A 27,789-nucleotide genomic window follows, 5' to 3' on the forward strand; every position below is an offset into this window, starting at 1 on the left:
CATACCCACCAAAATGAAGTAGATTTCATGCCAGGGATGCAAGACTGGTTGAACATACATGTACCAATAAATGTCATCCATCAGGTCAACAGAAAGGAATACAAAATCCACACGATAATCTCAATAGATGCTGAAAAAAATATTCAATAAGATTCAAAATTATTCACCAAAAATGGGAATAAATGGAACTGATCTATATAATAGCTTTATATGACAAACCTACAGTTAATATTATACTCTATATTGAAAGGCTGAAGGCATTCCCTCTAAGATCAGCAATAAGACAGGGATGCCCACTATCACCACTGTTATTCAACATAGTTAGGAAAAATTAGCTGATATAATTAGGCAAGAAAAAAATTATACAATTAATCCAAATTGGAAAAGAAGTGAAACTCACTATTCACACTTGATATATCAACATACTTATAGAGAAACCAAAAGACTCTACAAAAAATAAGAACTGGCAGTACAGAAAATCAGTACACAAATACTGATGACATTTATATATTCAAACGCTGTCAGGAAAAAGATGTAAGAAATAGAAATAGAAATAGAAATAGGTTTCAGGGGCCTCCCTGGTGGCGCAGCAGTTGAGTGCTGGGTTGTGAAGCTGCCCGCAGCCTCTGCAGCACCGGTTCAATCCTCGGCCCCTGGAGAGGGTTCCACATGGCGTGCAGACCTCTCCTGCTGTGCCCACTGCTCCCGTCAGCAGTGTACTTTGTCAGTCTGCCTGTTCTGTTTCCTGCTCTGGCTCTGGTGAATCCTGTCACCCTCCCGCACTTCTGACTGTACCCAGTGCTTGTATAAATAAATAATAAATAAATATTAAAAAGAAAAAAAAGAAATAGGTTTCATTTACAATCACACCAAAAAGATTGAAATACCTGGGAATAAATTTAATGAAAGAGGTGAAGGATCTGTGCACTTCAAACTATAAAACTCTGTTAAAGGAAATGAAAGAAGACACAAAGAAATGGAAAGATATCCTGTGCTCATGGGTTGGAAAAATTGATATCATTAAGATGGCTATATTACTGTAGGGTAAATGATTTTCAGGCTTTTCTGCCCTCCTTTCATTAACATTGTATGCCTAGTGGCAGGCACCTGGATTTTGTTACATTGTTATATTCAGTTGTGTTGTTTACTTGTGTGGGCCATTTCTGCAGTATTGATATATTCCTAAAGAGAAGTAGAGGCAGGAGAGAGAACAGCAAAGAGAGAAGGGGAGAAAGAATGCCAGAGAGCCCAGAGTGAAGACTTGCCAGGAACTTGGAGGCCTGCTGGCCTCTCAGCATCCTGGCACTTCTGCCTGCTGTGTACCTGGTTGCTGCACTACATGTAAAAGCTCAATAAAAGCCTGAGAAAGCCACCGAGGGCTCCAGGACTCTCCTTCACTGGTCTGCTTGAATCATAGAAAACCAGCTCTGTGCGAGCCTGCCACTACAAGTACCCAAAGCAATTTACAGATTTAATGCAACACCTGTAAAAATTAAAGATTTTTTTTTATTTTTTTTTTTTTTTTGTGGGACCCTCGCCGGTGGCGGCCGGGGAACGAACTGGCACTGCAGAGCCTGCGGGCAGCACCCGCAACTCAGCACTCAACCGCTGCGCCACCAGGGGAGGCCAAAAATTAAACATTTTTTATTTAACAGACAATTATCAAATAGATGTGGAACCAGAAAATGTCCCAAATAGCTAGAACATCCTGAGAGAAAAGCAAAATGGAGGCGTCATACTTCCTGACTTCAAACTACATTACATAGTAATCAACACAGTACAGTACTGGAACAAAAACAGAAACATCGGCCAAAGGAATAGAATTGAAATCCCAGAAATAAATCCATATAAATATGTACAGTTAATGAGTTTTGGTCAAAAAACAGAGAAAAGAAAGACTAATAAATGGTGCAGGGAAATATGGATAGCCATTTGCAAAAAAAATGAAGAAAGACCCATATTTAACTTAACACATAAAAGTTAATTCAAAATATTAAAGATGGGCCTCACTGGTGGCGCAGGCAGTTGGGCACAGGCAGTTGAGCGCAGGGCTGTCATGCTGTTCACAGCCTCTGCAGTGCTGGTTTGATTCCCACGGGCCACAGAGTAACCCACATGTCGCAGCAGACCTCTCCTGTCTTGCCTGCTGCTCCCTTCAGCAGTGTATTTCTGTCATTCAGCCTGTTCTGTTCCCTGTTCTGTCTCTGGTGAATCCTCTCACCCTCCCGCACATCTGGCCTGTGCCCCAGTTCTTGTATAAATAAAGTAGATCTTTAAAAATATATAAAAAATGGATTAAAGATTTGGACATAAGAAATGAAACCATAAAGTACTCGAAAGAAGATATAGGGGACACACTATGGGACATTTACCCACAATGATATATTTGGGAATATAACTCTACCAGCAAGGGAAACAAAAGGAAAAATAAACAAGTGGGACTACATCAAATTTATAAACATTTGCACCTCAAAAGAAACAATCACAAAAACAAAAAGGAAAATTTTAGTATCAGTCTCATGTACGATTTGGTACATGTGAAAATTAAAGAAAATGAATATTTTTAGAACTAAAAAAAAAAAATATTGAGGCTTCAGGTCAGGTCCTGACATTAAGTGAAGACACTGTCAAGATTTTCTGGAATAGACACCTTAGAATTTGACACTGGTATAAGATATCTGTGTTTAGTAGTTGCAATTTAATTTCAGGTAACCACTAACTTGAAAAATTTGCTAGCATGCATATTGGTAAGGTACCATAATGATGAAGTAATGTTCAGGTATTTAAAATGCAGAGGGAGGGCCTCCCCGGTGGCGCAGCGGTTAAGCGCTTGGTTGCAAAGCTGCCCGCGGCCTCTGCGGCGCCGGTTCGATCCCCAGCTGCTCCCCGGCCACCAGAGGAGGGTCCCACATGGCGCGCAGACCTCTCCTGCCACCCGCTGCTCCCCTCAGCAGTGTACTTCGGTCCTTCTGCCTGCTCTGCTCCCCACTCTGGCTCTGGTGAATTCTCTCACCCTCCCGCGCTTCTGACTGTACCCAGTGCATGTATAAACAAAACAAACAAACAAATAAATAAATAAATAAAAACATGCCTCTATTAAAAAAAATTAAAAAAAATATAAAATGCAGAGGGAGACCATTCAACTGGTAGATAAAAAGAAATTTTAATAGCGGCAAAAATATCTTGAGCCCATGCAGGTGAGTGGTTCTCATCTGCCTGTTTCTGACGCTATCAATCTATAGCTAATTCATCATGTTTTTTTCTGCCTGACTACTTACAACCTTTTTTATTTTTGTGGGAGCCTCGCTTGTGGCCGGGGAACGAACCGGTACTACAGAGGCTGCAGGCAGCCTCGCAGCCCAGAGCTCAACCGCTGTGCCACCAGGGGAGGCCCTACTTACAATCTTCTTTACAAAGATCCTAAATGCAAAAGGAAACAAAGAGAGACAAGTGGTTTCAGCTGAGCTTGGAAGAGAGCCCAGGATCCATGAGCAGACTAAGGATGGTAGTCACAGAATTCACAGAATTAGAACAACCTCACTGGAGAATAAGGAAAAATAAGGAAAAGAAATGGACCAAACACAATAAATTATAAAGCAGGGTGAAGAAGTAGAGAAAATGAGAACATGAGCCTCTCCCAGTGTCATGCACCAGCTTTTATCTTGGAAGTTTAGCTGCCCTGAGCCACAGACAACCAGCTTGCTGTATGGCAGATACCCATTTAACATGGTTATATTTTATACAATGCTTCATATTCTCAATGCTCTCTGAGAATGCACCCTCTGGTTTGGCCTTTTTTAAATGGTTCCTTTGCTCTAGGAAGATAGCTCAAGCCAGTGCAAAAGTCTTTTTCTAATTTAATATGAAAATAATGAATTGTGATTGTAATTGAATTATTAGCCAATGAAGGCTGCTGAGAAATGCAGTAAAGCATTTCAGTAGAGCAGTATAACTTATAAAATTATATCTCCCTAAACAAAAAAGCTCATTTAATGTGCTCCATGAATGTATTCCAAAAAGGCTGATAATTTAAACTTATATTGACATGGCATGTGTTTTCCTGAAGTATAGTATTTGTGTTTGCATCAAAATGAGTAGAACAAAGAATCAACTGCCTTTAAAGGTAGCAAGACCTTTACTTGTGGTGAGATCACTGATGATGATGACAATATGATGATCTATATTGTCTATCTCATCAAATCTCAGTAATTATAATGTTCAAGCAGCAGTCTAACAAAAACCATTCAAACAAAATCCTCCTCATTTTTTAAAAAAGATTTATTTATTTATACTAGAACTGGGGTATATGCCAGATGTGTGGAAAGGTGAGAGGATTCACCAGAGCCAGAGTGGGGAACAGAACGGGCACACTGACGAAATACACTGCTGAGGGGAGCAGTGGGCGCAACAGGAGAGGTCCGCTGCGCCATGTGGGACATTCGCCTGCCTGCCGGCCGGCTGGAATTAAACCAGCGCTGCAGAGACTGTGGACAGCTTCACAGCGTGGCATTAACAGCCTGCACCACTAGTGGAGGCCCAATCCTCCTCATTTTTCATGAGCTGAGACATCAATGTCAGTTCTATTCCAATTCAGTTCCTGAATTTCTTACTGACCTTTGCTCTACTAAGCTAAATATCAATATTTAGCTCATATCAAGGGTAAATACATAATTTATACTTTACTACATCATGATGCATTAAAAACATTTAACTTCAAGTCAGAAGACCTATGTTCTAATCTTGACTCTTGCTACCTGTCTAAATTTGAATGAGTCATTTTACCCCTATGAATCGTTTATTTACCAGTTAAGTAGAGATAATGGCCACCTCCAAGAGCTTTTGAAAGATTTAATGAGATAAGTAATATGAAAGTACTTCCCCCCCCCGAAGTATTCTATTGCTGCTTTAATAAACTATTGTTCTAATACTTATAATTTAAATCTTTCTAATTCAATTCAATACACAATAAACTGTGATAGTAGTAATAAAGGACTAAGAAAAATTCTAAGTTATGAGGTACCACATCTGTTCAATTTATTCCACTTTATTTTCATGATTCCTGGAAGGATTTCATAAACTTTTGGCAAACACTTATATGAAAGGTCACGTTAATAATTAACATTTCCAACCTCATGCTCTGTGATCTCTTTGTTTTCTTCCTTTTTAAAATTTCCCCATGGGGCCTCCCTGGTGGTACAGGCGGTTGAGCACAGAGCTGTGAAGCTGTCCGCAGACCTCTACTGTCTCGCCCACTGTTCCTCTCAGCAGTGTATTTCTGTCAGTCTGCCTGTTCTGTTCCCAGCTCTGTCTTTGGTCAATCCTCTCACCTTCCCACACATCTGGCCTGTAGTCCGGTTCTTGTATAAATAAAAACAAATCTTTAATTTTTTTCCCCCATGACCATCCATTATACATGTGAAGAAAGTACTTTCAATACTCTGATTTTCCCCTCAGTGCTTCATGTTGTGCTACTTGAAATCTGATTCTTTTCCATCTAACAGTCTCCACCCTACTGAATTTTAATCTCAGTATCCTACACACATCCACTCCTCAAGTTTACCAGATTAGACACTTTAACCACTGCATTTCAGAACTGTCCCCGTCTCTGCTTCTGCTGTCACAACCTTGGTTCGGACCCTACTGTCTTGTGACTCTTATAACTACTATCAACTGGTCTCTTTTAAGTTTTTCTTTCAACTATCTATCATGCTTTGCTGTTAGGGTTACAACATAAATGTGATTTTGCTATTCTCCAGCTTAAGATGATTTATTAAGAACTATTTTTAGGGTCCCTGGCCAGCCGGGATAGAACCCGTGCTGCAGAGGCTGAAGATCGCTTCACAGTGCAGTGCTTAACCCCTTGCACCACCAGGGAGACCCTAAGTAAATATTTCTTAAAAAGAAAAAGTGGAGTCCAAGCCCAGAGGGGGAGCGGGCACCCACAGCTGGGACAGACCTGGTGTGCAGGGGAATGCCTCTCTGCATAGCCATTTTAGAACAGGGACCTTTCTTCAATAAAGACTGCTTGAAACCAGCAGAAGGCTCCCGGGGGAACCAGAGGTGATGGGAAGTGTGCCCATGCCAGGCCCTTTCTGGCCAGCAGTCTGAGCCCAGAGGGGGAATAGGCACCCACAGCTGGGACAGACCTGGCATGCAGAGGAGTGTGTCTCCACATCACCATTTTAGAACATGGAACTTTATTCATAAAGACTACTTGAAACTGGCAGAAGGCTCCCTGCGGAGCCAAAGGGAGAAGGTTCCCTGCACAGTCAGAGATGAGCTGAAGGCCTGCACAAGACTGGTCCCTCCTGGCAGGGAGTTGGAGCCCAGGGGGGATCCAGTGATTTGGAGCCCAGAGTGCAATCCAGCTGCCTCACCTACAGGGAAGTTTGTGGGACTTCAAGACACACTTTGTTTTTAAACACAGAAGGAGGAGATATTCTGTGACAGCAACCATTAACATACTCAAAGTACCACTGCCTCACTAGACATCTGGCAAAACAGTATTTGACTCATTTGGACCGCCAGTTTCTGAAACCCCACAAAGAGCACACCAAAAAGATGCCAGCCAGTACCCGCGACACAGTGTCCCAGTGCATATGGCAAATTAGAAAACAGGTAGCAGAAAGAAGAAAAACTACATGCAACCTAGCAACTCCTCAGGAAAAAGACACACCATAAAAAGAAAACCACCCACTGGATTGCAACAACAGTGACTTGGAAGAACTTCTGCGCCTTCCAGAAAGATAATTTAATATTGCCATGATTAAAAATATGAAGGAAGTCAAAAATGACCTGGGAAAAATAATTAATGATCAGAAGAATGAAATTGAGTCCCTAAAGAGGGAAGTAAAAGAAATGCAGGAGATCAAAGAATTAATGGAGGCAATAAAGAACTCTGGGAAAAGCAGTGAAAGCAGAATAGATGAAATGGAAGAACGAATAAGTACTCTTAAAGACACAGAAATAAAAAGAACAAAAACAGAAAAGGAAAGAGAAGTATAAAGGAAAAAGACTGAAGAAAGACTTCAGGAACTATCTGACTCCATGAGGAAAGGAAATATAAGAGTTATAGGAATCCCAATGGAGAGGAGAGAGACATGGGAACAGAAAAATATTCAAGGAAATAATTGAAGAGAACTTCCCAGACATGAAGGAGCTGAAAATAGGAATACAAGAAGCAAGAAGAACAACAAACTTCATGACAAAAGGAAAAATACAGCAAGACACATAGCAGTAAAGCTCCCAAGAATCCAAGACAAGGAAAAATAATGAAGCTGACAAGAGGGAAGAAACAAATAACATTCAAAGGAAAACCAATCAGACTGACATCGGACTTCTCCGAAGAAACACTACGGGCAAGGAGAGACTGGAGGGACATAGTCAACAGACTCCAAGACAACAAATGCCAACAAGAATACTCTATCGCGCAAAGCTTTCCTTCCTCTATGAAGAAAGACTAAGGACCTTCCCAGACAAACAGAAACTCTGGAATTTCATTACGACTAAACCCCCACTCCAAAAAATACTACAAGGAGTCCTAAAGCCAGAAGCAACAGAGGGAGAAATAACAATGAAAGAAGGCCAAAAAAAAAGTTATTAAAAGAATAAATGAATAAAAACAGAGGAAAGACAAACACATTGGCAAATACAGATGCTAACATATCAACTAACCCTAAATGTAAATGAACTAAACTCTTCAATAAAAAGACACAGAGGCGCAAGCTGGATTAAGAAACAAAACCCAACCTTTTGCTGTCTCCAGGAAACACATTTAACTATAAAAGATAAAAATTGACTCAAAGTTAAAGGATGGAAAACAATCCTACAAACAAATAGACCAAAAAAGAAAGCAGGAACAGCTATACTTATATCAGATAAAACAATTTCAAACTCAAAAAGGTAAAAAGAGACCCCAGCGGTCACTATATTATGATCAAGGGGACAATACTTCAAGAAGAAATTACACTCATTAACATATTCTCAACAAATGAAGGAACACCAAAATATATCAGACAACTATTATCATCTTTGAAAACAGACATCGGAGAAAACACATGTGTAGTAGGAGACTTCAACACACCACTATCAACAATGGATAGATCAATGAAACAAAAAATAGGTAAAGACAGTAAAGCTCTAAATAAGGATCTTGAACACTTGGGCTTAACAGACATCTATAGAACACTAAACCCAAAAAAATCTGAGTACACATTTTTCTCAAGTGCACATGGATAATTCTCCAGGATCGATCATATACTGGGACACAAGATAAACATCAACAGATACACCAAGATTGAAATCATACCAACCATTTTCTCCGACAATGAAGGCATCAAGCTAGAAATAAACCATAAAAAGAAGGCAAGGAACTCTCCTACCTCATGGAGATTGAAACCCACACTACTGGAAGACCACTGGACTAATGAGGAGATCAAAGAAGAAATTAAAAAGTCTTTGAGTTGAATGACAAGGAGAACACCAATGTATGGGATGCAGCAAAAGCAGTAATAAGAGGAAAATATATAGCAATAGAGGCTCACATCAAGAAACAAGAAAGAGCTCAAAGAAACAACCTAATCTTAAAGCTCAAAGAACTAGAAAAAGAACAACAAAAAACCCTAAACCAGTAGAAGAAAAGAAATAATAAAAACCAAAGAAAAAACACATGAAATCGAAACTAAATAAAACAATCCAAAAGATCAATGAAACCAAGAGCTGGTTCTTTGAAAAAATAAATAAAATAGACAAATCCCTAGCCAGGCTCACAAAGGAAAAATGGGAGAAAGCACAAATAAACAGGATCACACATGAAAGAGGAGAAATCACAACGGACACAGCGGAAATCAAAATAATAATCAAAAACTACTATGAACAGTTATATGGAAACAAGTTCAACAATCTAGAAGAGATGGACATATTCTACAATCATGCAAAGCTAGATAAAGAAGAAAAAGATGTAAGAATTATATAAAATAAAATATTTACATAAAAAAAGAAATAAAAAAAAAAGAATTAGAACACCAAAACAGACCAATTACATGCAGCAAAATTGAAATGGTAATCAAAATCCTCCCCCAAAACAAAAGCCCAGGACCTGATGGATTTACAAATGAATTCTACCAAACATTCAGAGACAAATTAGTGCCTATCCTTCACAAACTCTTCCAAAAAAAATGAGAAGGAAGGGATAATATCAAACATGTTCTATGAACCAACATTATACTAATACCAGAACTGAACAAGGACAACACAAAAAAAGAAAACTACAGGCCAATCTCTCTAATGAACACTGTGATGCAAAAATCCTCAATAAAATTTTAGCTATCAGAATCCAACAATGTATCCATAAGATAATTCACCACGAGCAAGGAGGATTCATTCCAGGGACACAAGGATGGTTCAACATCCGGAAATCAATCAACGTCATCTAACACATCAACAAAAAGAAATATAAAAACCATATGATAATATCAATAGATGCTGAGAAAGCTTTCGACAAAGTACAACACCCATTCATGACAAAAGCCCTTGAAATTCTTGGGATACAAGGAACATATCTCAACATCATAAAGGCCATATATAACAAGCCAACAGCCAGTATCATTCTCAATGGAGAAAAGCTGAAAGCATATCCATTATGATCTGGAATAAGACAAAGATGTCCACTCTCACCACTGCTTTTCAATATAATACTGGAAGTCCTAGCCAGAGCAATAAGACAAGAGAAAGACATCCAAGGAATCCAAATAGGAAAAGAAGAAGTTAAACTATCACTATTTGCAGATGATATGATCATATACATAGGGAACCCCAAAAACTCCACAGAAAAACTAATTCAACTAATCAATCAGTTTAGTAAAGTGGCAGGATACAAAATCAACAAGCAAAAATCAGTAGCCTTCCCATACACAAACAATAAATTTGAAAAAATAAGAAACAATAAAAAAATCCCTTTTATTATTGAAAAAAAAATCAAATACTTGGGAATAATTCTAACAAAAGAGGTAAAGGACCTCTGCAAAGAAAACTATAAAACACTGTTAAAAGAAATGGAAGACGACACAAAGAAATGGAAAGACATCCCCTGTTCATGAATCGGAAGAATTAACATTATCAAAATGGCCATCCTACCAAAAGCAATATACTGATTCAATGCTATTCCAATAAAAATGTCAATGACATTCTTCAAAGAAATAGATCAATTATTGATGAAATTCATATGGAATCACCAACAACCCTAAATAGCCAAAGCTCTCCTGAAAAAAAAAAAGAAGGGAATGGAGGCATCACACTCCCAGACTTCAAACTATACTACAAAGCCATAATCATCAAAACTGCCTGGTATTGGAACAAGAACAGACACACAGACCAATGGAATCAAATAGAAAATCCAGAAATAAACCCACAGATTTATGGTCAACTAATCTTTGACAAAGGAGCAAAGAATATGCGCTGAAGCGAAAAAATTTGTTCAATAAATGGTGATGGGAAAACTGGGTCGCTACATGCAAAAGAATGAAGCTTGACCACTACCTCACACCATGCACAAAAACCAACTCAAAATGGATTAAAGACCTGAAACCATAAAACCTGAAACACAAGACCTGAAACCATAAAATACATAGAAGAAAATATAGGCGAAACACTACATGCCATGCACCTCAAAGACATCTTTAGAGACACATCTCCCAAAGCAGAGATAGTGAAGGCAAAGATAAACAGCTGGGACTACATCAAATTAAAGAGCTTCTGCACAGCAAAAGAGACAATAATAAAAACAAAGAGAAACCCACCGACTGGGAGAACATTTTTGCACACAACACCAATGATAAAGGACTGATCACAAATATCTACAAAGAGCTGATGAGACTCAACAACAACAAAGAAAATAATCCTGTCAAAAAATGGGCAGAATAGCTAAAAAGAAACTTCTGTCAAGATTAAATGCAAATGGCCAACAAGCATATGAAAAATGTTCAACATCACTTGTAATTAGGGAAATGCAAATCAAAACTACAATGAGATACCATCTTACACCAGTGAGAATGGCACATATTAAAAAAAAACTAGCAACAACAAATGTTGGTGAGGTTGTGGAGAAAAAGGAACTCTCCTGCACTGCTGGTAGGAGTGCAAACTGGTCCAACCACTATGGAGAGCTGTGTGGAGATTTCTTGACCTACTAAACATAGAGTTTCCATATGATCCAGCAATTCCACTCCTAGGTATTTACCCAAATGACACAGAAAAATTAATTCCAAAGGGCACCTGCATCCCTATATTTATAGCAGCACTATTTACAATAGCTAAGCTATGTAAACAACCCAAATGCCCAAAAATAGATGACTGTATCAAGAAGCTGTGGTACATGTACACAATGGAATATTACTCAGCAATCAAAAAAGATAAACACATGCAGTTTGCAGCAACATGGATGGGGCTAGAAGGGATCATGCTCCGTGAAATAAGTCAGAAAGAAAAAGAAAAATACCGGATGGTCTCACTCATAGCAGGAATTGAGAAAACCTAAATAAGAGACCAGGAAAAAGACTACTCAATGCAAAGTAATAATCAAAATCAACAAGCAACTATAAACCAGGACACACTACGGGGGGGGGTAGGCAGGGGCAGGGAGAGGAAGAACTAGAGTCAAAATAAGGGGGGATACAATTGTATGGGGTCTATAACCAAAATGAAAATGCATACATTGTACAAAGATGAAAAATGATGTAAGAATTATATAAAATAAAATATTTAAAAAAAGATTTACTGAAATACATTTTTAAGGGTAGCAGCGGGGGAGACAGGAGAGGTCTACTGTAACATGTGGGTTAGCTCCCTGGCCAGGTATCAAACTCAGGCCATAGTAGTGAAAACACGGAGACTTGACCCTTAGGCCATCAGGGAGGCTTGATGTTGAACATTTTTTCATGTACCTGTAGGTCACTTGTATTTCTTCTTTGGACAAGTGTCTGTTTAGCTCTTCTGCCCACTTTTTGGTAAGATCTTTGTTTTGTTGTTGTTCAGTTATTTGAGTTAGGTCCTCTGAATGAGCTGACTTCCCTGTCACTGGCATCCCCTACTCTACACCACAACTCCTAGATTCCTTTCTTCACCCACCTTCTGTTCCCTGTAGCATGAATCTCCTCAGTGTCAACTCTGTTTGGGTTTGCACTTTTCTCTACTGACCAAGGGATAACCAATTCCACTTTATCCAAGAGACTATCTGATGGAGCAGTGACCTGTTTCACTCCTCCAACAGTTGTAGCTTATTGGAACCAGGCTTTGCAGTTCTTTCTGATAGGGCCTGTCCCCTTGGCAGGCCTTGCTCCACTGATTGCCAGGACCTAGTGAGTCTGGATTGCTCCTAGGGCTCTCTGGGGCTTGCTGAGTATGACGGACCCTAACTATTAATGGTCTTGCTAAATTCTGTTGAGGGCTACTGCCAGGTGAGGTTTCTTCTAGATTCTACCTTGGAGTTCACCAAGGTATGCTGAGACCTATTGTGGCAAGTGTGCTTCCAGATCTTTACTGGGATTTACTGAAGTCTATTGAGAGTTCATCCAGTGAGGCTGTTTCCAGGACCCACTTTGGAACTCATTGTGGTCTACAGAGACCTTCTGGGGCAGGTCTGCTTTCAGTTCTGTTCTGGGGCTTGCAGAGGTCTCTGAGGGTTAATGTTCAGTGCCACTCTGCTCACCTCACCCACCCCGAGCAGGTCACTGCTTAGTCTGCTCCATTGCCTTCTGGGATTCCCCTCCAGATTTTACTCCTGTCATTTGCTATAATAATCTTTTTTATTTCTTTCAGGAGTTATTGGCTTTGTTCTGTTGCAGTCTAAGTGTGAGGGGGTAGAGGAGGTGAGCCCAGCATCTTCACTCTGCCATGGTCGTACCCTTCTCCAAAATTTTTCTTTTGACTTTCTTTGAGGAAATAAGCCTGCTCTGTTTCACGAAGTGGCCTTGTAGGTACTCTGTTTCTCTACTTAATCCAACTCTTTGAATTTTAGGATTTGTGGAAAGTCCCTGTATATTGCTGTCTTCAGTAACCTCTCTATCTTTTTTAATCTTCAGATCTGTGTGGCGTTTTGACATTGTGTTTTCTGAAATATTGTTTGAAAGTTAGAAGTAATCCTATAAGTGTTGTAACTTGGAAATGGCTTAAATTCCAATTTATAAAATAATAATTTGGTTATTGATGAAACAAATATAGAAGAATAAGGAGATATAGAAGAATAAGGAGAACCTACGAAAACAGTTTTGAATACATATTCTTAAGTTTTTCATGTGATTGTGTGAGGTAGGTAGATGGACTATAGATTAATAGTGCATAGCTTTTTATGAAGTTCTGGTTTTATTTTAAAGATTTATTTACTTATGCATATAAGAGCTGCTTACAGGCCAGAGGTGTGGGTGCGGGGGCGGGACATGAGAGGATTCGCCAGAGACAGAGTGGGGAACACAACAGGCAGATTGACTGAAATACACCATTGAGGGTATTTTAGTGGGCAGTCAGGAGAGGCCTGCTGTGCCATGTGGGTAGTTCCCAGGTCGGGGATTGAACTCATGCTACAGTGGCTGCTGATAGCTTCATAGGTTGCATCTTAACCCCTTCCTTGCGCCACTAGGGAGGTCTTGACACTGATTATTATATTTTAGTTGATTGGTGTTAGGCTAACTGATACTTAGTTCAGAACATGACATTATTTAGATATTTTCACTGATTCACATTAATTTTAAAAGTTAGAAAAAAATTGAAAAAGTGAAAATATCAACTAATGATGTTATTCTAGACAAACTAGAAAACCTCTGCTTTAGTTTCTTTATTTATAAAATTAGGAAAAATTTTATGATATGTATAAATTACTTTCATGGCTCTGCAAAATCAAGTCAATGTACTGATGATTGAGACTTGGTGTACTATAATGAGTTCATAAAGAAATTAGTGTTGTAATAAAATTTCCAATTTAATCCACTTTGAATTCTTTCTGGGTGCATTGATTTTCAATTCTGATTTTTAACAAATTGCAATTTATGTGTATTGATTTTTCTATTCTATTTTGACAGACATTTTCACTTATAGACTGTTTTTCCATGAACAGCTTTGATTAAAAATAGTGCATTTCTGGTGAAGCATTTTTCAACCATGGGTAGATGACACTGATGAATTTTTCAATCCATACTTCAACAAGAGTGTCCTAAATTAGTTACAATTTTCCAGACTTACAAGAGAACAGAAGAATGAAAAGCTGATGCTTTTGATATATTTGGGTGGGCAGGAGTTTTGTGAACTTTCCATTAACTATACTGTGCGGTCTAGGTAATGAGTATTCTGGGGAGTCTCTCCCTCATTGTTCATTTTGAGGATATCTGTTCCTTTCTTCAGTCACTGTAGGTTTTCATAAAGAAGAAAGTTGCCAAACTCACATCTTTTGATTCTGAAAGAATAGTACCTAAATTTTTTTGAGGTAGCATTCATTTAAAATATTATATAGATTTCAGGTGAATAGCATATAAATCAACATCTGTATATACTACATTAAGTTCAACACCATAAAGGAATGTATATTTGTAATTCAATTCAGTTCTGTCATCTTGAACTTAGTAATTTTATCCAGACTATTTCATTTAAACCCCACATAATCTCTGTAAAGTAGGTTTTGCTATATTTACTTTATAGATTAGACTGAAGTAGGGTACATAAATTACCCTATGTTATGTAGCTGATTAGTGTCATAATTACACACTTACCTCTATTTTTTTTCTAACTCTAAAGATCATGCTTACCATATAAAGTTTATAAGTAAGGATTCATTTCTTCTGCATATAGTAGCAACATGACTATAATTCTATCACCAAATATGCTTTATTTATTATACATTACAAGCAGAACTCCACTGATGCTCATACTTAAAGGAACTCTCAATATCCAATCTCCTTTTAGTTTACTTTTCTTCCTTTCTTTATATGTGGCTTTCATCTTCATTGTTGCAAGATGGCTGCTCTACCTTCTGGTAGCATAGTTGCAGTCCAAGGAAGAAAGAAATGAGCAAAGGAGAAAAGAGTACCTGTTATCTTAATTTATTTTTTCTTAATCAGGAAAATAATAGTTTTTCTGGATGCATATTGCAGTTTACACAATATATCTTTTTGAACAAATCTACAATTATGGCTGTTCCAAGCCTCAAAAATATTTGGGAAGACATTTTTTAATGTCAACTTGTTAAGGTATAATTAATAGACAATAAAAGTCACACTTTTTTGTATACATATACATGACTTTGGATAAATGCATTTGCTTAAATGAGCATTTTGCTGTTTGAAAAAAATTGAAGTTTAGTTCTGAAGGAAAACAAATGATATTAGTAGCACTAGGCAGGATTGCCATACTAAAGTTAAATAATGATTTACTGAAATAATGAAAAACAAAATTTCAAATATTGAAGTATCAGTAGGTGGGAGAAGACTTCAGTTATAGATAACCTAACTGAAAACATGAAGTTGGGCAAATACACTAGATCTATTTTTCCTCAATTTTATAATATTTTTAAAGATTTATAATAGGTCATGAATGTATCAAAAATTATGGTTTAAATCAAATGAGGTAATTATGTGAAAGCACATTGAGGTCTATAAAACTCTATTCAAATATAAAAAATTATCTTCTTGCTCATGATTAGAATAGTTCCTTTTTAGATTGCTGAACTTGACTGTCCTGGCATATAACAATTATGAAATACAAATATACTAATGTTATTAATTACCTATAAATCAAAACAATATGGAACTGTAGGCAAAGGCATTTTTGTATTTGCATTCTTATCAATTCCCTTTTAAACTATCTTACTCAATTGGGTAAAAATAGCAATGGATGTATAATTTCTGAATACTATCAGTATGTATGTACATTTATGGTGAATAAGTTCTTATGTGATTTCCCAGTCATATATAATGTTTTGAAAAATAAACCTTGCTAGTGTTCTATTCAATGTGACAAAGTTTTGCCACACGGAATTTTTGAAAATTTGTACTTTTTGCAAAACAAAGCTGTGTTTGGAGTATTTAGGAAGACAATTTTTTATTTGGCCTTTATTTTGTGAATAAATTATCTCTTGAAATTCACCCCTTTCAGTCAGTTTCAAAACATTAAAAAAACAAAACCTAATGTGAGATTTTGGGGATAGTCTAGAACCAGAGCTCTTGATGTTTTGTTATATAGTATCTATGTACAAATAGACTCATTTGTGTAATAGCATTATTACCCTCAGAGTTTTGTCAGAACACCCTGAACTCATCTTGTCAAAATATGACTCTTTCCTGTAGACATTTATCATAATCGGTGTCAAGTAGTATTAACAGGTCCTCATATAATGCCGCTTTTTCCAACATCAATTAATGTGATGAAAAAAGAGAAATTTCAGTCAATGTAGAATGAAAGACTAGTAAAAGATCTGGTTTCATTTTATATCATTTTGCTTAATAGTTGCAGTTTCTAAGAAATTATTGAGGACATAGGGAGGATTTACTGTACTTTACAGAAAGTAAATGCACTGGTAACACAAGATACTCATTTCCTCTGGGCTATGGTTTTTCATTAAAAATTGCTTGTTATTATTTAACATTAAAGTATTGTTTTATTCATAAAATTTCCAGGCTGGACTCAGCACTGGCTTTGTTGGTCCTTGGGGAAGCTGCCAAATTAAGCATGGCCTGCTTGAAAGCTTTAATGGATTTAATGAGAGATTTTCTTTCCAATATTTTGTCTGCTCAGAATCAGGTAAGAATATTGGTAATTTTGGTGAGCAAAATAACCTAAACAGAAAAAAAAATATATTTTTGCCACTATTTAAATTATATATCATAATAGAGCTTACAATGAGCCTGAATTTTAAGGATACATTTAATTAAATATAAAAGTATATGCACATTTAATATTTACCTAGGATAGATAGATTTTATGCATACTTATGTACACACAAATGCATACTTTAATTTTTTTAACAAACTTGAGATAATGTTTTTATATATGGTCTAGTTAACTCTTAAAATTTTAAAATAGATCATATAAAGCATTGCTGATTGTTCTAATATTATTAAAATTTACATTTTAGTGGGGTTGAAAAAATTTAACCAATTCCCTTGAACAGTGTTTCTAATTATTTTATTTTATTTTATTTTTTTATTTTTAAGATTTATTTATTTATGCAAGCATTGGATACAGTCAGAGGCGCAGGAGGGTGAGAGAATTCACTAGAGCCAGAGTGGAGAGAACAGATAGAGTGACGAAGTACACTGCTGAGGGTAGCAGCGGGTAGCAGGAGAGGTCTGCGCGCCACGTTGGACCCTCGCCTGGTGGCCGGGGATCAAACCGGCGCTGCAGAGGCTGCGGGCAGTTTCGCAACCTAGTGCTCAACCACTGCGCCACCGGGAAGGCCCGTTTCTAATTATTTTAAAATTACTTAAAAATAATGTTGAACTAATATTCTTATACATAAAATATTTACCTCTATTACTATTTCTTTAGAAATGTCATAAATTTAAATTATTGAGTGAGAAACTGAATTTTCATTTAAAGTTCTTAGGATAGATGTCAAATTCTTCTCCAGAAGATATATATTTTTTGTTTTCCTAAGAAAAAAGAATAAAAGTGACACACATTAGAATTGAGCTTTATATCAAAAATATTTTTCAATATGTTATATGAAGTAGTATCTCATCAGATTAATTTGCATTTTATTGAATTACTAATGAGACTAAAATTTTTTTTTCTTAGTATACTCTTTTTTAGCTATTTGATATTTTTTTCTTTGAACTAAGTTGATGTACTCTATTCATGGAAAATCTACTTTTATGAGTCCTTTTTGGAAATAATAGTTTTATTATGCTCTTATAACTACAATATTCAGAGATATTTCTTATTATTATCATATTGTTCTTAAATATGTTTTAACATACTTTATCTAATAGCTATTTTTTTCATTTTAGGGAGAAAGTTGCAAGGCAGATGACTTTTCCTGGGTGTGGAATATAGTCTACATATATACAACAATTCTAGCAGAAACCTGCTTGTATGCAGCCACATCTAATTTACGAAAAACTGCTTTAATTGGTTTCTGTGACTGTAAAAGTTCACAGAAAAATATATTTCTCATGGACAAATCAGAAGTACAGCCAGAATTAAGGGAAACAAGTATTTTAGGTCTTTTGGATTATTTCTCTTCAAAAATGTCAGATAATTGTAAGTCAATTAATTTTCAATTTCATTTGTTGAGAATTATTTTTTAAACAGTTTCCACAATGATAGTAGGGAATGAAATATATGTCACAGTTGTAAAATAACTATGTGTGCTTCATTTTGATTAATTTAAACTTAGGAAAAAACATTAGCACAGAGCAATAATTCTTTTTTAAAATGTAAATTAAAGTTAATTGGAATCTAGAAGCAATTGAAACTTCTAATGGTGACTACTAAATCTTCAGTATACCTCTTACCTTGGTGAAGGTTATTTAGAAAAGTATTCATTGAAAAAGGTGTTTACTAGACATAGAATATATTAGAGTTCTTTAAAAACCTACATTCATATAATTCAGGTAATCCTTATAATTCACAATTTTGTATGTTGACAAATCTACATGTACCCAGCCACTGATTATTATAAAGAAATAAAATAGTTAAAAAATACTTGTTTTTCTTTAAAAATTGTTTTATTTTATTGAAGAAAGCACTTAACACGAGGTTTACTCTCGTAACAAAATTTCAAGAGTGCAATTTTACTAACTGTAGATTAAATGCCATAAATAGATCTTTAATTTTTTCATCTTACTTGACTGGTACTGTTTGCCTATTTATTAGTAACTTTCCATTTCTACTTTTCCTCAGTTCCTGGCAACCAGAATTTCTCTGTTTGATTTTATTAATTTTATTTAGAAACCTCATATAAGTAAATCATACAGGGGCCTCCCCGGTGGCGCAGCAGTTGAGCGCTGGGCTGCGAAGCTGCCCGCGGCCTCTGCCGTGCCAGTTCGATCCCCGGCTGCTCCCTGGCCACTGGAGGAGGGTCCCACATGGTGCGCAGACCTCTCCTGCCGCCCGCTGCAACCCCCAGCAATGTACTTCGGTCCTTCTGCCTGCTCTGCTCCCCGCTCTGGCTCTGGTGAATTCTCTCACCCTCCCGCGCTTCTGACTGTACCCGGTGCTTGTATAAATAAATAAATCTTAAAAAAAATATTATAAATAAGTAAATCATACAGTATTTGTCTTTCTGTGAATGATTTCATTATTTTGCATAATGTCCTGAAAGGTCATCTTTGTCATCTATGGAAGAATTCCTTTCATTGTTGAAGGCTGTATGATATTGTGTTGTAGGTAGAGGCCATGTTTCTCTATCCGTCTCTTATTGGGCAGTTAGATTGTTTTCACATCTTGGTTATTGTGAACAGGGCAGTAGTGGAGATAGGAGTGCTCATATCCCTTCAAGATCCTGATTTGAAGTCTTTTGGATAGAGAGCCAAAGGTGGGATTTCAGGGTCATAGCGTACATTTTGTTTAAACTTTGTGAGGAACATCTAAATTGTTTTATAGCAGAGACACCATTTTTTTTTCATTCCTACCAGCCATGTGCAAGTGTTTCAGTTTTCTCCATCTTAGCTATCATTTGTCCTTTATTTTTTTAATGATGATCATCTTGACAGGTATAATATTGTTTATTATTTTGACTTTCATTTCCCTGGTGATTTGTGACTTTGAGAATTTTTTTAAACACACTTGTCATTCATTATGTTAAGTCCATTTTTTAAGATTTATTTATTTTATGCATACAAGAACTGGGGTACAGGCCAGAGGTGTGGGGGTGTGGTGAGAGGATTCACCAGAGACAGAGTGGGGAACAGAACAGGCAGATTGGCTGAAATATACTGCTGAGGGGAGCAGCGGGTGAGACAGGAAAGGTCTGCTGTGCGCCATATGGGTCACCTCCCTGGCCGTGGATTGAACTCGTGCTGCAGCAGCTGTGGATAGCTTCATAGGTTGCATCTAACCCCCTGCACCACGAGGGAGGCCCCTAAGTTCTTTTTGCATCCATTATTCTCTTGACCCTAACGAGGATCTTTATGATAATTATTTTTACCTCCCTGTAAGGTAAATCATATAATTATGTTTCATTTGGTCCATTTCTGGAGATTTATCTTGTTCCTTTGTTTGGAACATCTTTTACCTATTGTCCAATGAATTATCTTCCCCCAAATTGGTATTTTCTTTCAATTTTTAATGGAGTTTTCACTGTCTTTGTGATCAACATAGCTATTAATTTCATTATTATCAAAAATTATCAAAAATTCTACAGTTTTTTAAAATAAGGTAACTTTAAAATGTAATGGTGTTCAGGGAAGAGTCTTAAGAAAGTCCATATTATAAATTAATGAGAATACCTAATCAATGTAACTTCTGATATCAATTCATTTGATAACTTTTTTGTTTTTATAAAGTTTTAGGGTGCAAATCACAGAAAAACCCAGGCAAAACTACTTTTATGTTAAAGAAAATGTGTGATAGCATAAAATAAAAATTTTGGTGAAATAATACAATATTTGGATTGACAAATTAAGCTCACATAAATCAGGGTCTTTGTTTTGAAATTTGCTAATAATCTTAAGGTAAAGAAACTGAAAGACTCAGACAAAGCACTGAGATATTATGGACATCAAAGTAAACTCCTAAGCACCACCCACATTAGTGTGCAGACTGAGAGGTACCCCAGGACATCCAAACCTGCTCTGTAGGTTCTGATGTCTGCTACATAAAGACAAAGCATACCCTTGATGTGAATTTATTCTAATAGGATTAGTGTGCATAGAAAGAGAAGAAAAGATAATAGTCTCCCAATGAAACACCTAAAGTAACCTATCCCCTTGTGGGTAAATTCCCACCAAACAGACTTGACCCAAAGCCCGAAAACTTGCCATGTCTAAGGCACCATCTGGTGGAGAATGATAAGGAAGGGGAAGAAGAGGACAGACAAGTCTGGTACAAAAGGAGCAAAATCAAATTACATATCACAGTAAAAACTGTCATTGTCAGGCTCTCTACAGGTCTCTCATCTATATCTTTTCCAAGTGTCTCTACATGACTTGACTCCATGTGCCTCCTATGTCACTCAAGTCCGTGGTACAAGTCTCAAGCCAAGAAGCAAATGTATCCTTCTTCCTCACATGTCTCTGTACTCCATGTACTTTCTCCAAGTCTGTTCTCTAAGACTTCATCTTCTCCCAGCTCCATCCTTCATTAGGTGGGGCAGGGAATATGAGACCTCTCTTTTTTATGGAGATTACACTCTGTACCAACATTAGACAAATGTTCTTTTTTTTTTTTAAGATTTATTTTATTTATTTATGCATACAAGAAATGAGGTGTAGGCCAGAGGTGTGGGGGATGAGAGGATTCACCAGAGACAGAGTGGGGAACAGAACAGGCAGATTGATTGAAATACACTGCTGAGGGGAGCAGCAGGCAGTCAGGAGAGGTCTGCTGTGCCATGTGAGTAGCTCCTTGGCTGGGGATTGAACTGGTGTTGCAGTGGCTGCCTATAGCTTGGTAGTGCTGAGACTTAATCCCTTGTGCCACCAGGGAGGCCCTAGACAAACTTTCTGATCCAGAAATGTAGATGAACTCTTTAAGTTGGGTTGAATGACTTATTACCTTACATATCAGGGTAAGTATTTGCATATTAAATACCTCTTGTGTTATTCTTCCAGAGAACTATACATGTTACGAGGCTGTCATGACGCATTAAGCTATAGATTTCAGATGTTTGTTCTTTATATGTGGTAATCCTTTGCCAGTAATCCTGTGTTAAAAAGGACACTCTGTAAAGTCTCTGCGTCCTAGTAAATATTTTTAATCTATTTACCTGAAGATCCTATTGACACAGAAATTAAACTGGGTTACATACCTTTTTATTTTTTTCCCTCCCAAGGATGCTTCCCAATAAAAGGAGTTGATAGACCACATGTTACCTGCTAAACTTACACCTCCTCACTAGTGATATAGAGTTAGGTAGGTTAATTCAGTGGCTCAAGAACAATACTGAGGACTCAGGTTCTCTTCATCTTCATTTTTGGATAATAGTTGTTGTTCTTAGATTTTTTCCTTTACAGTCTCAAGATGGTTGTAGTACACGAAATAGGATAAAAAATGAGATTTTTTTGCCTACTCTTTTGCTCGATAGAACCTATAATGAATTCACCATTTTATTTTATTTATTTCTTATTTTTATTTGGACATTTATCATTTTTAATTTTTTTTAAACAATATTTTCTTCCCCCCACCTCAGATTGAGTCCCCACAGAATTTCCTTCCCCAAAACACCCATGCACCATCACCACAGTCCCCTGTGCACCTCCCTCCCTCCCTCTCATCCCTCTCCCTCCTCCTCCCCTGAAGTATGTCTCTGGTTTATAATTATCTGTTTTTGCTTTGTTGTGTTTTGTACTGTTATTTTTTTTTTTACACTGATGTCTTATTTGATTCCCCTATATTCCTGTTATAAGTGAAACTATCCGATATTTTTCTTTTTCCTTCTGGCTTATTTCACTGAGCATAATTCCTTCTAGCTCCATCCACATTGCTGTGAATGGCATAAGTTTATCTTTTTGATTGCTGAATAATATTCTGTGGTGTATATATACCACATCTTCTTGATCCAGTCATCTATTTTTGGGCATTTGGGTTGTTTCCAGGTTTTACCTATTGTAAATAGTGCTGCAATAAACATAGTGTACAGGTGCTCTTTTGACTCACCGTTTTTGTGTCCTTTGGGTAGATCCTTAGTAGTGGAATTGCCGGATCGTATGGTAGCTCCATTTTTAGTAGACTGAGGAACCTCCAGACAGCTTTCCACAGTGGTTGGAACAGTTTGCATTCCCACAAGCATCCTGGCCAATATTTGTTGTTGCTTGTTTTTTTGATATGTGCCATTCTTACTGGTGTAAGGTGGTATCTCAATGTGGTTTTGATTTGCATTTACCTGATTATAAGGAATGTTGAACATTTTTTCTTATTCCTGTTGGCCATTTGTATTTCCTTTTTGGAGAAATGTCTTTTGAGTTGTTCTGCCCATTTCTTGACTGGATTGTTTTTTTTTGCTTTTGTTGAGTCGTGTGAGTTCTTTGTATGTCTTTGTGATCAGTCCCTTATCAGTTGACCTCAGTGCAAAGATTTTTTCCCAATCAGTGGGTTATCTCTCTGTTTTGGTTAATGTCTCTTTTCTGTACAGACGTTTTTCAGTTTGATGTAATCCCAGGTGTTTATCTTTGCCTTCACTATCACTGCTTTGGGTGAGGAGTCTTTAAAGATGTTTCTGAGATGTATGTTTTATAGTGTTTTACCTATATTTTCTTCTATATATTTTATAGTTTCAGGTCTTATGTCCAGTTCTTTTATCCATTTTGAGTTTATTTTTGTGCACAGTGATGTAGTGGTCTAGTTTCATTTTGTTGCATGTGGAGGTCCAGTTTTCCCAGCACCATTTATTGAACAAACTGTCCATGTTCCATTGTATATTCTTTGCTCCTTTGACAAAGATTAGTTGTTCATATAAGTGTGGCTTTATTTCTGGGCTCTCTATTTAGTTCCATTGGTCTGTGTGTCTGTTTTTGTTCCAATACCAAGCTGTTTTAATTATTATGGCTTTGTAATATAGCTTGAAGTTTGGAAGTGTGATACCTTCTTTCTCCTTTGTTTTCATACTAGGACTTTGGAAATTCATGGATTTTTGTGATTCCATATGAATTTCATCAGTATTTGTTCTATTTCTTTGAAGAATGTCATTGGTATTTTTATTGGAATAGCATTGAATCTGTATATTGCTTTTGGGAGGATGGCCATTTTAATAATGTTGATTCTTCAAATACATGAGCAGGGGATGTCTTTCCATTTCTTTGTGTCTTCTTCAATTTCTTCTAACAGTGTTTTATAATTTTCTTTGTCTAGGTCTTTCACCTCTTTTGTTAGGTTTATTCCCAAGTATTTGATTTTTTTTGGTTTCAATTATAAAAGGGATGGTTTTCTTGATTTATTCTTCTTCTGATTGATTAGATATAGGAAGGCTACTGATTCTTGTGTGTTGATTTTGTATCCTGCTACTTTACTGAACTGGTTGATTATTTTGAGTAGTTTTTCTGTGGAGTTTTTAGGGTTCTCTATGTATATTATCATATTGTCTGCAAATAGTGATAGTTTTACTTCTTCTTTTCCTGTTTGGATTCTTTGTATGTCTTTCTCTTGTCTTATTGCCCTGGCTAGGACCTCCAGTATTACATTGAAGAGCAGTGGTGAGAGAGGACAACCTTGTCTTGTTCCTGATCTTAAAGGAAAGGCCTTCAACTTTTTGCCATTGAAAATAAAGTTGGCAGTGGGTTTGCCATATATGGTTTTTCATGTTAAGGTATGTTCCTTCTATCTCTAGAATTTCAAGGGTCTTCATCATAAAAGGATGCTGGACTTTGTCGAATGCTTTCTCAGCATCTATTGATATGATCATATGGTTTTTATTTTTCTTTTTGTTGATGTGTTGGATTACACTTATTGATTTCACCATTTTAAAATATAAAATTGGTATTTTTTAGTATATTCAAAGTTGTGAAGCCATTACAACTATGCAATTTTAGAACCCCTATGCTCATTTTTGTAAGTTCTGAAATCTTTTTATTATATTTACACCTATGTAATTTTTTCTAAACTGTTGTGAGGGAGATTATGGTTTTCTTTTCATTTTCCAATTTTATTTCCTTTTATTGTTTTTCCCTCTCTTTTAATTGAGGTAGCATTTGTCTACAACACCGTTTATACTTTAGGGGTATGAGATCACACACTTCAGTCTGTTACCACTAAGTTTATTTCATTGCTAGTTTCTAGAAATACATTTTAATGTATTGATCTTATATCCTGCAATTTTGCTTAACCTATTTTATTAGTTCAATTTTTTTTTTGTTAATTCATTGGAATTTCTTATATACATCTGTGAATAAAGTAGTATTTTCTTCTTTCCAATTGGTGAACCTTTTTTATTTTTTTAATACCTTTGGTGACATATTGTATAGAAGTGGTAAGAGCAGACATCCTTATATTGCTCCTGATCTCAGAGGAATGCATTTAGTTTTTCATCAAGTACAATGTTGGTTATGGGTTTTTATTGCTTTTTATCAGTTTGAGGAAATTTACTTCTATTGCTAGTTTTTCGAGTATTTTAACCTGTGAAAGAATCTTGATATTTTTCAAATGCCATTTCTGTAGCTATTGAAATATGATTTTTTTAGTCTATTCCTTTGAAGTATAGCATTAATTAAATTTCAAATATAAAAAAAATCTTCATTTTTAAACTCCAGAATTTTATTTTTCCTCTCATTTCTTTGACCAGGTAGTACAATTATCCACTAATAGGAAATGTAATTGCTGTGATTGGTTTAGACAATTCAAGATGTTCTAGAAATTCATAACTACTCAATACCTAGACAAGATTATAATTCTTTATCAAGAAGGAGAAAGATTATAATTCTTTATCAAGAAGGGAACAATTCATGAGTAGGTAACCCACTAAGTCACAGAATTTTAAACACACATTAATTAGAAACTAATTTTTTTAAAGATTTATTTATTTATGCATACAAGAGCTGGGGTACAGGCCATAGATGCAGGGGATGAGAGGACTCACCAGAGACAGAGTGGAGAACAGAACAGGCAGATTGATCAAAGTACACTGCTGAGGGGAGCAGCAGGTGAGTCAGGAGAGGTCTGCTGAGCCATGTGGGTTGCTCCCTGGCCAGCCGAGGATCTAACACTTTCTGCAGAGGCTGCAGATTGCTTCATAGTGCGGTGCTTAACACCTTGCACCACCAGGGAGGCCCTAGAAACTAATTTTAATCTTTTTGTATCTGTGTACAGAATGCATTCAGTGCACCTGCACTGCAAGGATATTAGTCTGTGTGATATAAATTGTAATAGTAATATCAGCACTATCAGAAACATGGCTTGATGAATATAAAATTTGGGTCTTAGAGTTTACAGCTTTGTGATTTACCATATTTTTCTGTACCTGCACATGCACCTGAATATTTATGTCAGAAAATATTGAAGCTGATTTCTAACACTGTGCTTATTCAGTGTATTGCATTTGTATATGCAAGTATTAGAAATTTTGAAACCAGTTAAATGAGTACCTAATAAGTACCAGACTTCTTGTTATGCAATTTCAAAAAAATAACAACTATAAAATTATTCATAAAACTTATTGGCGTAATCATCTTTTATTTACTCTAGGATGTTATATTATTTACCAGTATTTAATGTGGGATATATTTGAAGATAGGCTATCTGTAGTTTTAATCTGTCTTTTAAAAACCACACTTGTATTTTTAAAGTGAAGAAGAGTTCAGAAATTATCAATCCAAAGAATTACATGCAACGTTTCTTCTTTCTTTTAGATGTATTTGTAGGTCTACACTAATCATTCATTCTTCCTCTTCTTCCTCCCTCTCATTCTTTCTTTCTCCTTTTCTCTAACACTTTATATCATTATTTAAAAAAATCCATAATTTTCAACGTAGATTCCATTAACCTCTTTGAAGCAATCTCTTAGCTTGTTAATACAGCCAAATACCACTCATGGAAGTTAAATCCTGTTCTGTCAAGTTTATGAGGTTTAAAAAATCTACAAAATATTCAATTAATGTAAAGATACTGGCAACATAAAAGAAATATATATTTTTTATTTTGTATTTGTAGAAAAGTACAGAGAATATTATATGTTTTAAGGAACTGATAACCCCATCATTGAGCAAGAATATTGGGTACCATACTCTCTGTCTCTCGGTATTTCTATAAGTCACAAACTATGGAACACATGATATTGATTAATATCTCATATATATGTTGCACACATGTATATATGTGATGTATATATGTAACAGCAAAACTACTATCTTTTCCAAGTCTCAACCTTAAACCTTTAATCTTCCATAATACTTCAAATCCCTGCCTGTATTTAACTTCATGTTTCCCTGAAGTTTTTTTTATAATTCTTTAATGATGACCATAATATAGCTTATATCTTTTTTAACTTCTTTATTTATTATTAAATTTGTCATTGACATGTTTAAATAATGTTGGTGTTACATTTTTACTGCTCCATATGAGCACAGGCTTCACTTACACTCCACCAGAACACCTGTGCCAGTGCCCTAGCCCCTTCCTTCCACTAGTCCCTTCATCCTCCCTCATGTTTGTTCCCTCCTGTTTTTTACTAAATTTAAGATTTGTTTTAGCTGTTTGCCAGTATATATGTTTTTTTTTTGTTATTTATGTTACTTTATGATTTATTTCACTTAGCATAATCACCTCAAGGTCCATTCATTTTGCCCCAAAGGTGCTATTCCAGTTTTGTAATAGTGTTTTAATAACTGGATAGTATTCCATTGAGTATATATTACAAAATTTCTCTATCCAGTCATCTATCACAAGCACTTAAATTGGTTCCATGACTTTGCAATTGTTGACAGTGCTCTTATGAACATAGCATAAGTCTTTTTGTACTAGAGTTTTCATAGTCTGTGTAAATACCAGCAGAGGCATTGCTGGGTTATATGGGATTTCTATTTTTATTTTTTTAAGAAGTTCTTGTTGTTTTCTATAGGGCAGCACCATTCACATTCCCACGGTCAATGGCTGGGTGTTCCTTTGCCTTCATGTGCTTGCCATCATTTGTTGGTTACATTCTTTTTGCAGTGGATCCTTCTC

The 27,789-nt window shown here is 36.3% G+C and overlaps 1 protein-coding gene across 8 annotated transcripts in view; it reads left to right on the plus strand.

Annotated features, from left to right (window-relative positions):
* TMEM232 (transmembrane protein 232) overlaps positions 1–27,789 on the plus strand; it is a 249,512-nt gene that overhangs the window by 75,439 nt on the left and 146,284 nt on the right. For all 8 annotated transcript variants that reach the window (XR_008549210.1, XM_054688079.1, XM_037530317.2 and 5 more), the window contains 2 exons: positions 16,656–16,779; positions 17,988–18,240. Coding sequence is in view for 7 of the 8 variants with exons in the window: in XM_054688079.1 (XP_054544054.1) it covers positions 16,656–16,779; positions 17,988–18,240 (377 nt within the window). In the remaining variant the exon portion in view is untranslated. The remainder of the gene's footprint in view (positions 1–16,655; positions 16,780–17,987; positions 18,241–27,789) is intronic.

Source organism: Talpa occidentalis, unplaced genomic scaffold (assembly GCF_014898055.3).
Source record: "Talpa occidentalis isolate TD23 unplaced genomic scaffold, MPIMG_talOcc4v2.1 talOcc4.6, whole genome shotgun sequence".
NCBI lineage: Eukaryota > Metazoa > Chordata > Mammalia > Eulipotyphla > Talpidae > Talpa > Talpa occidentalis.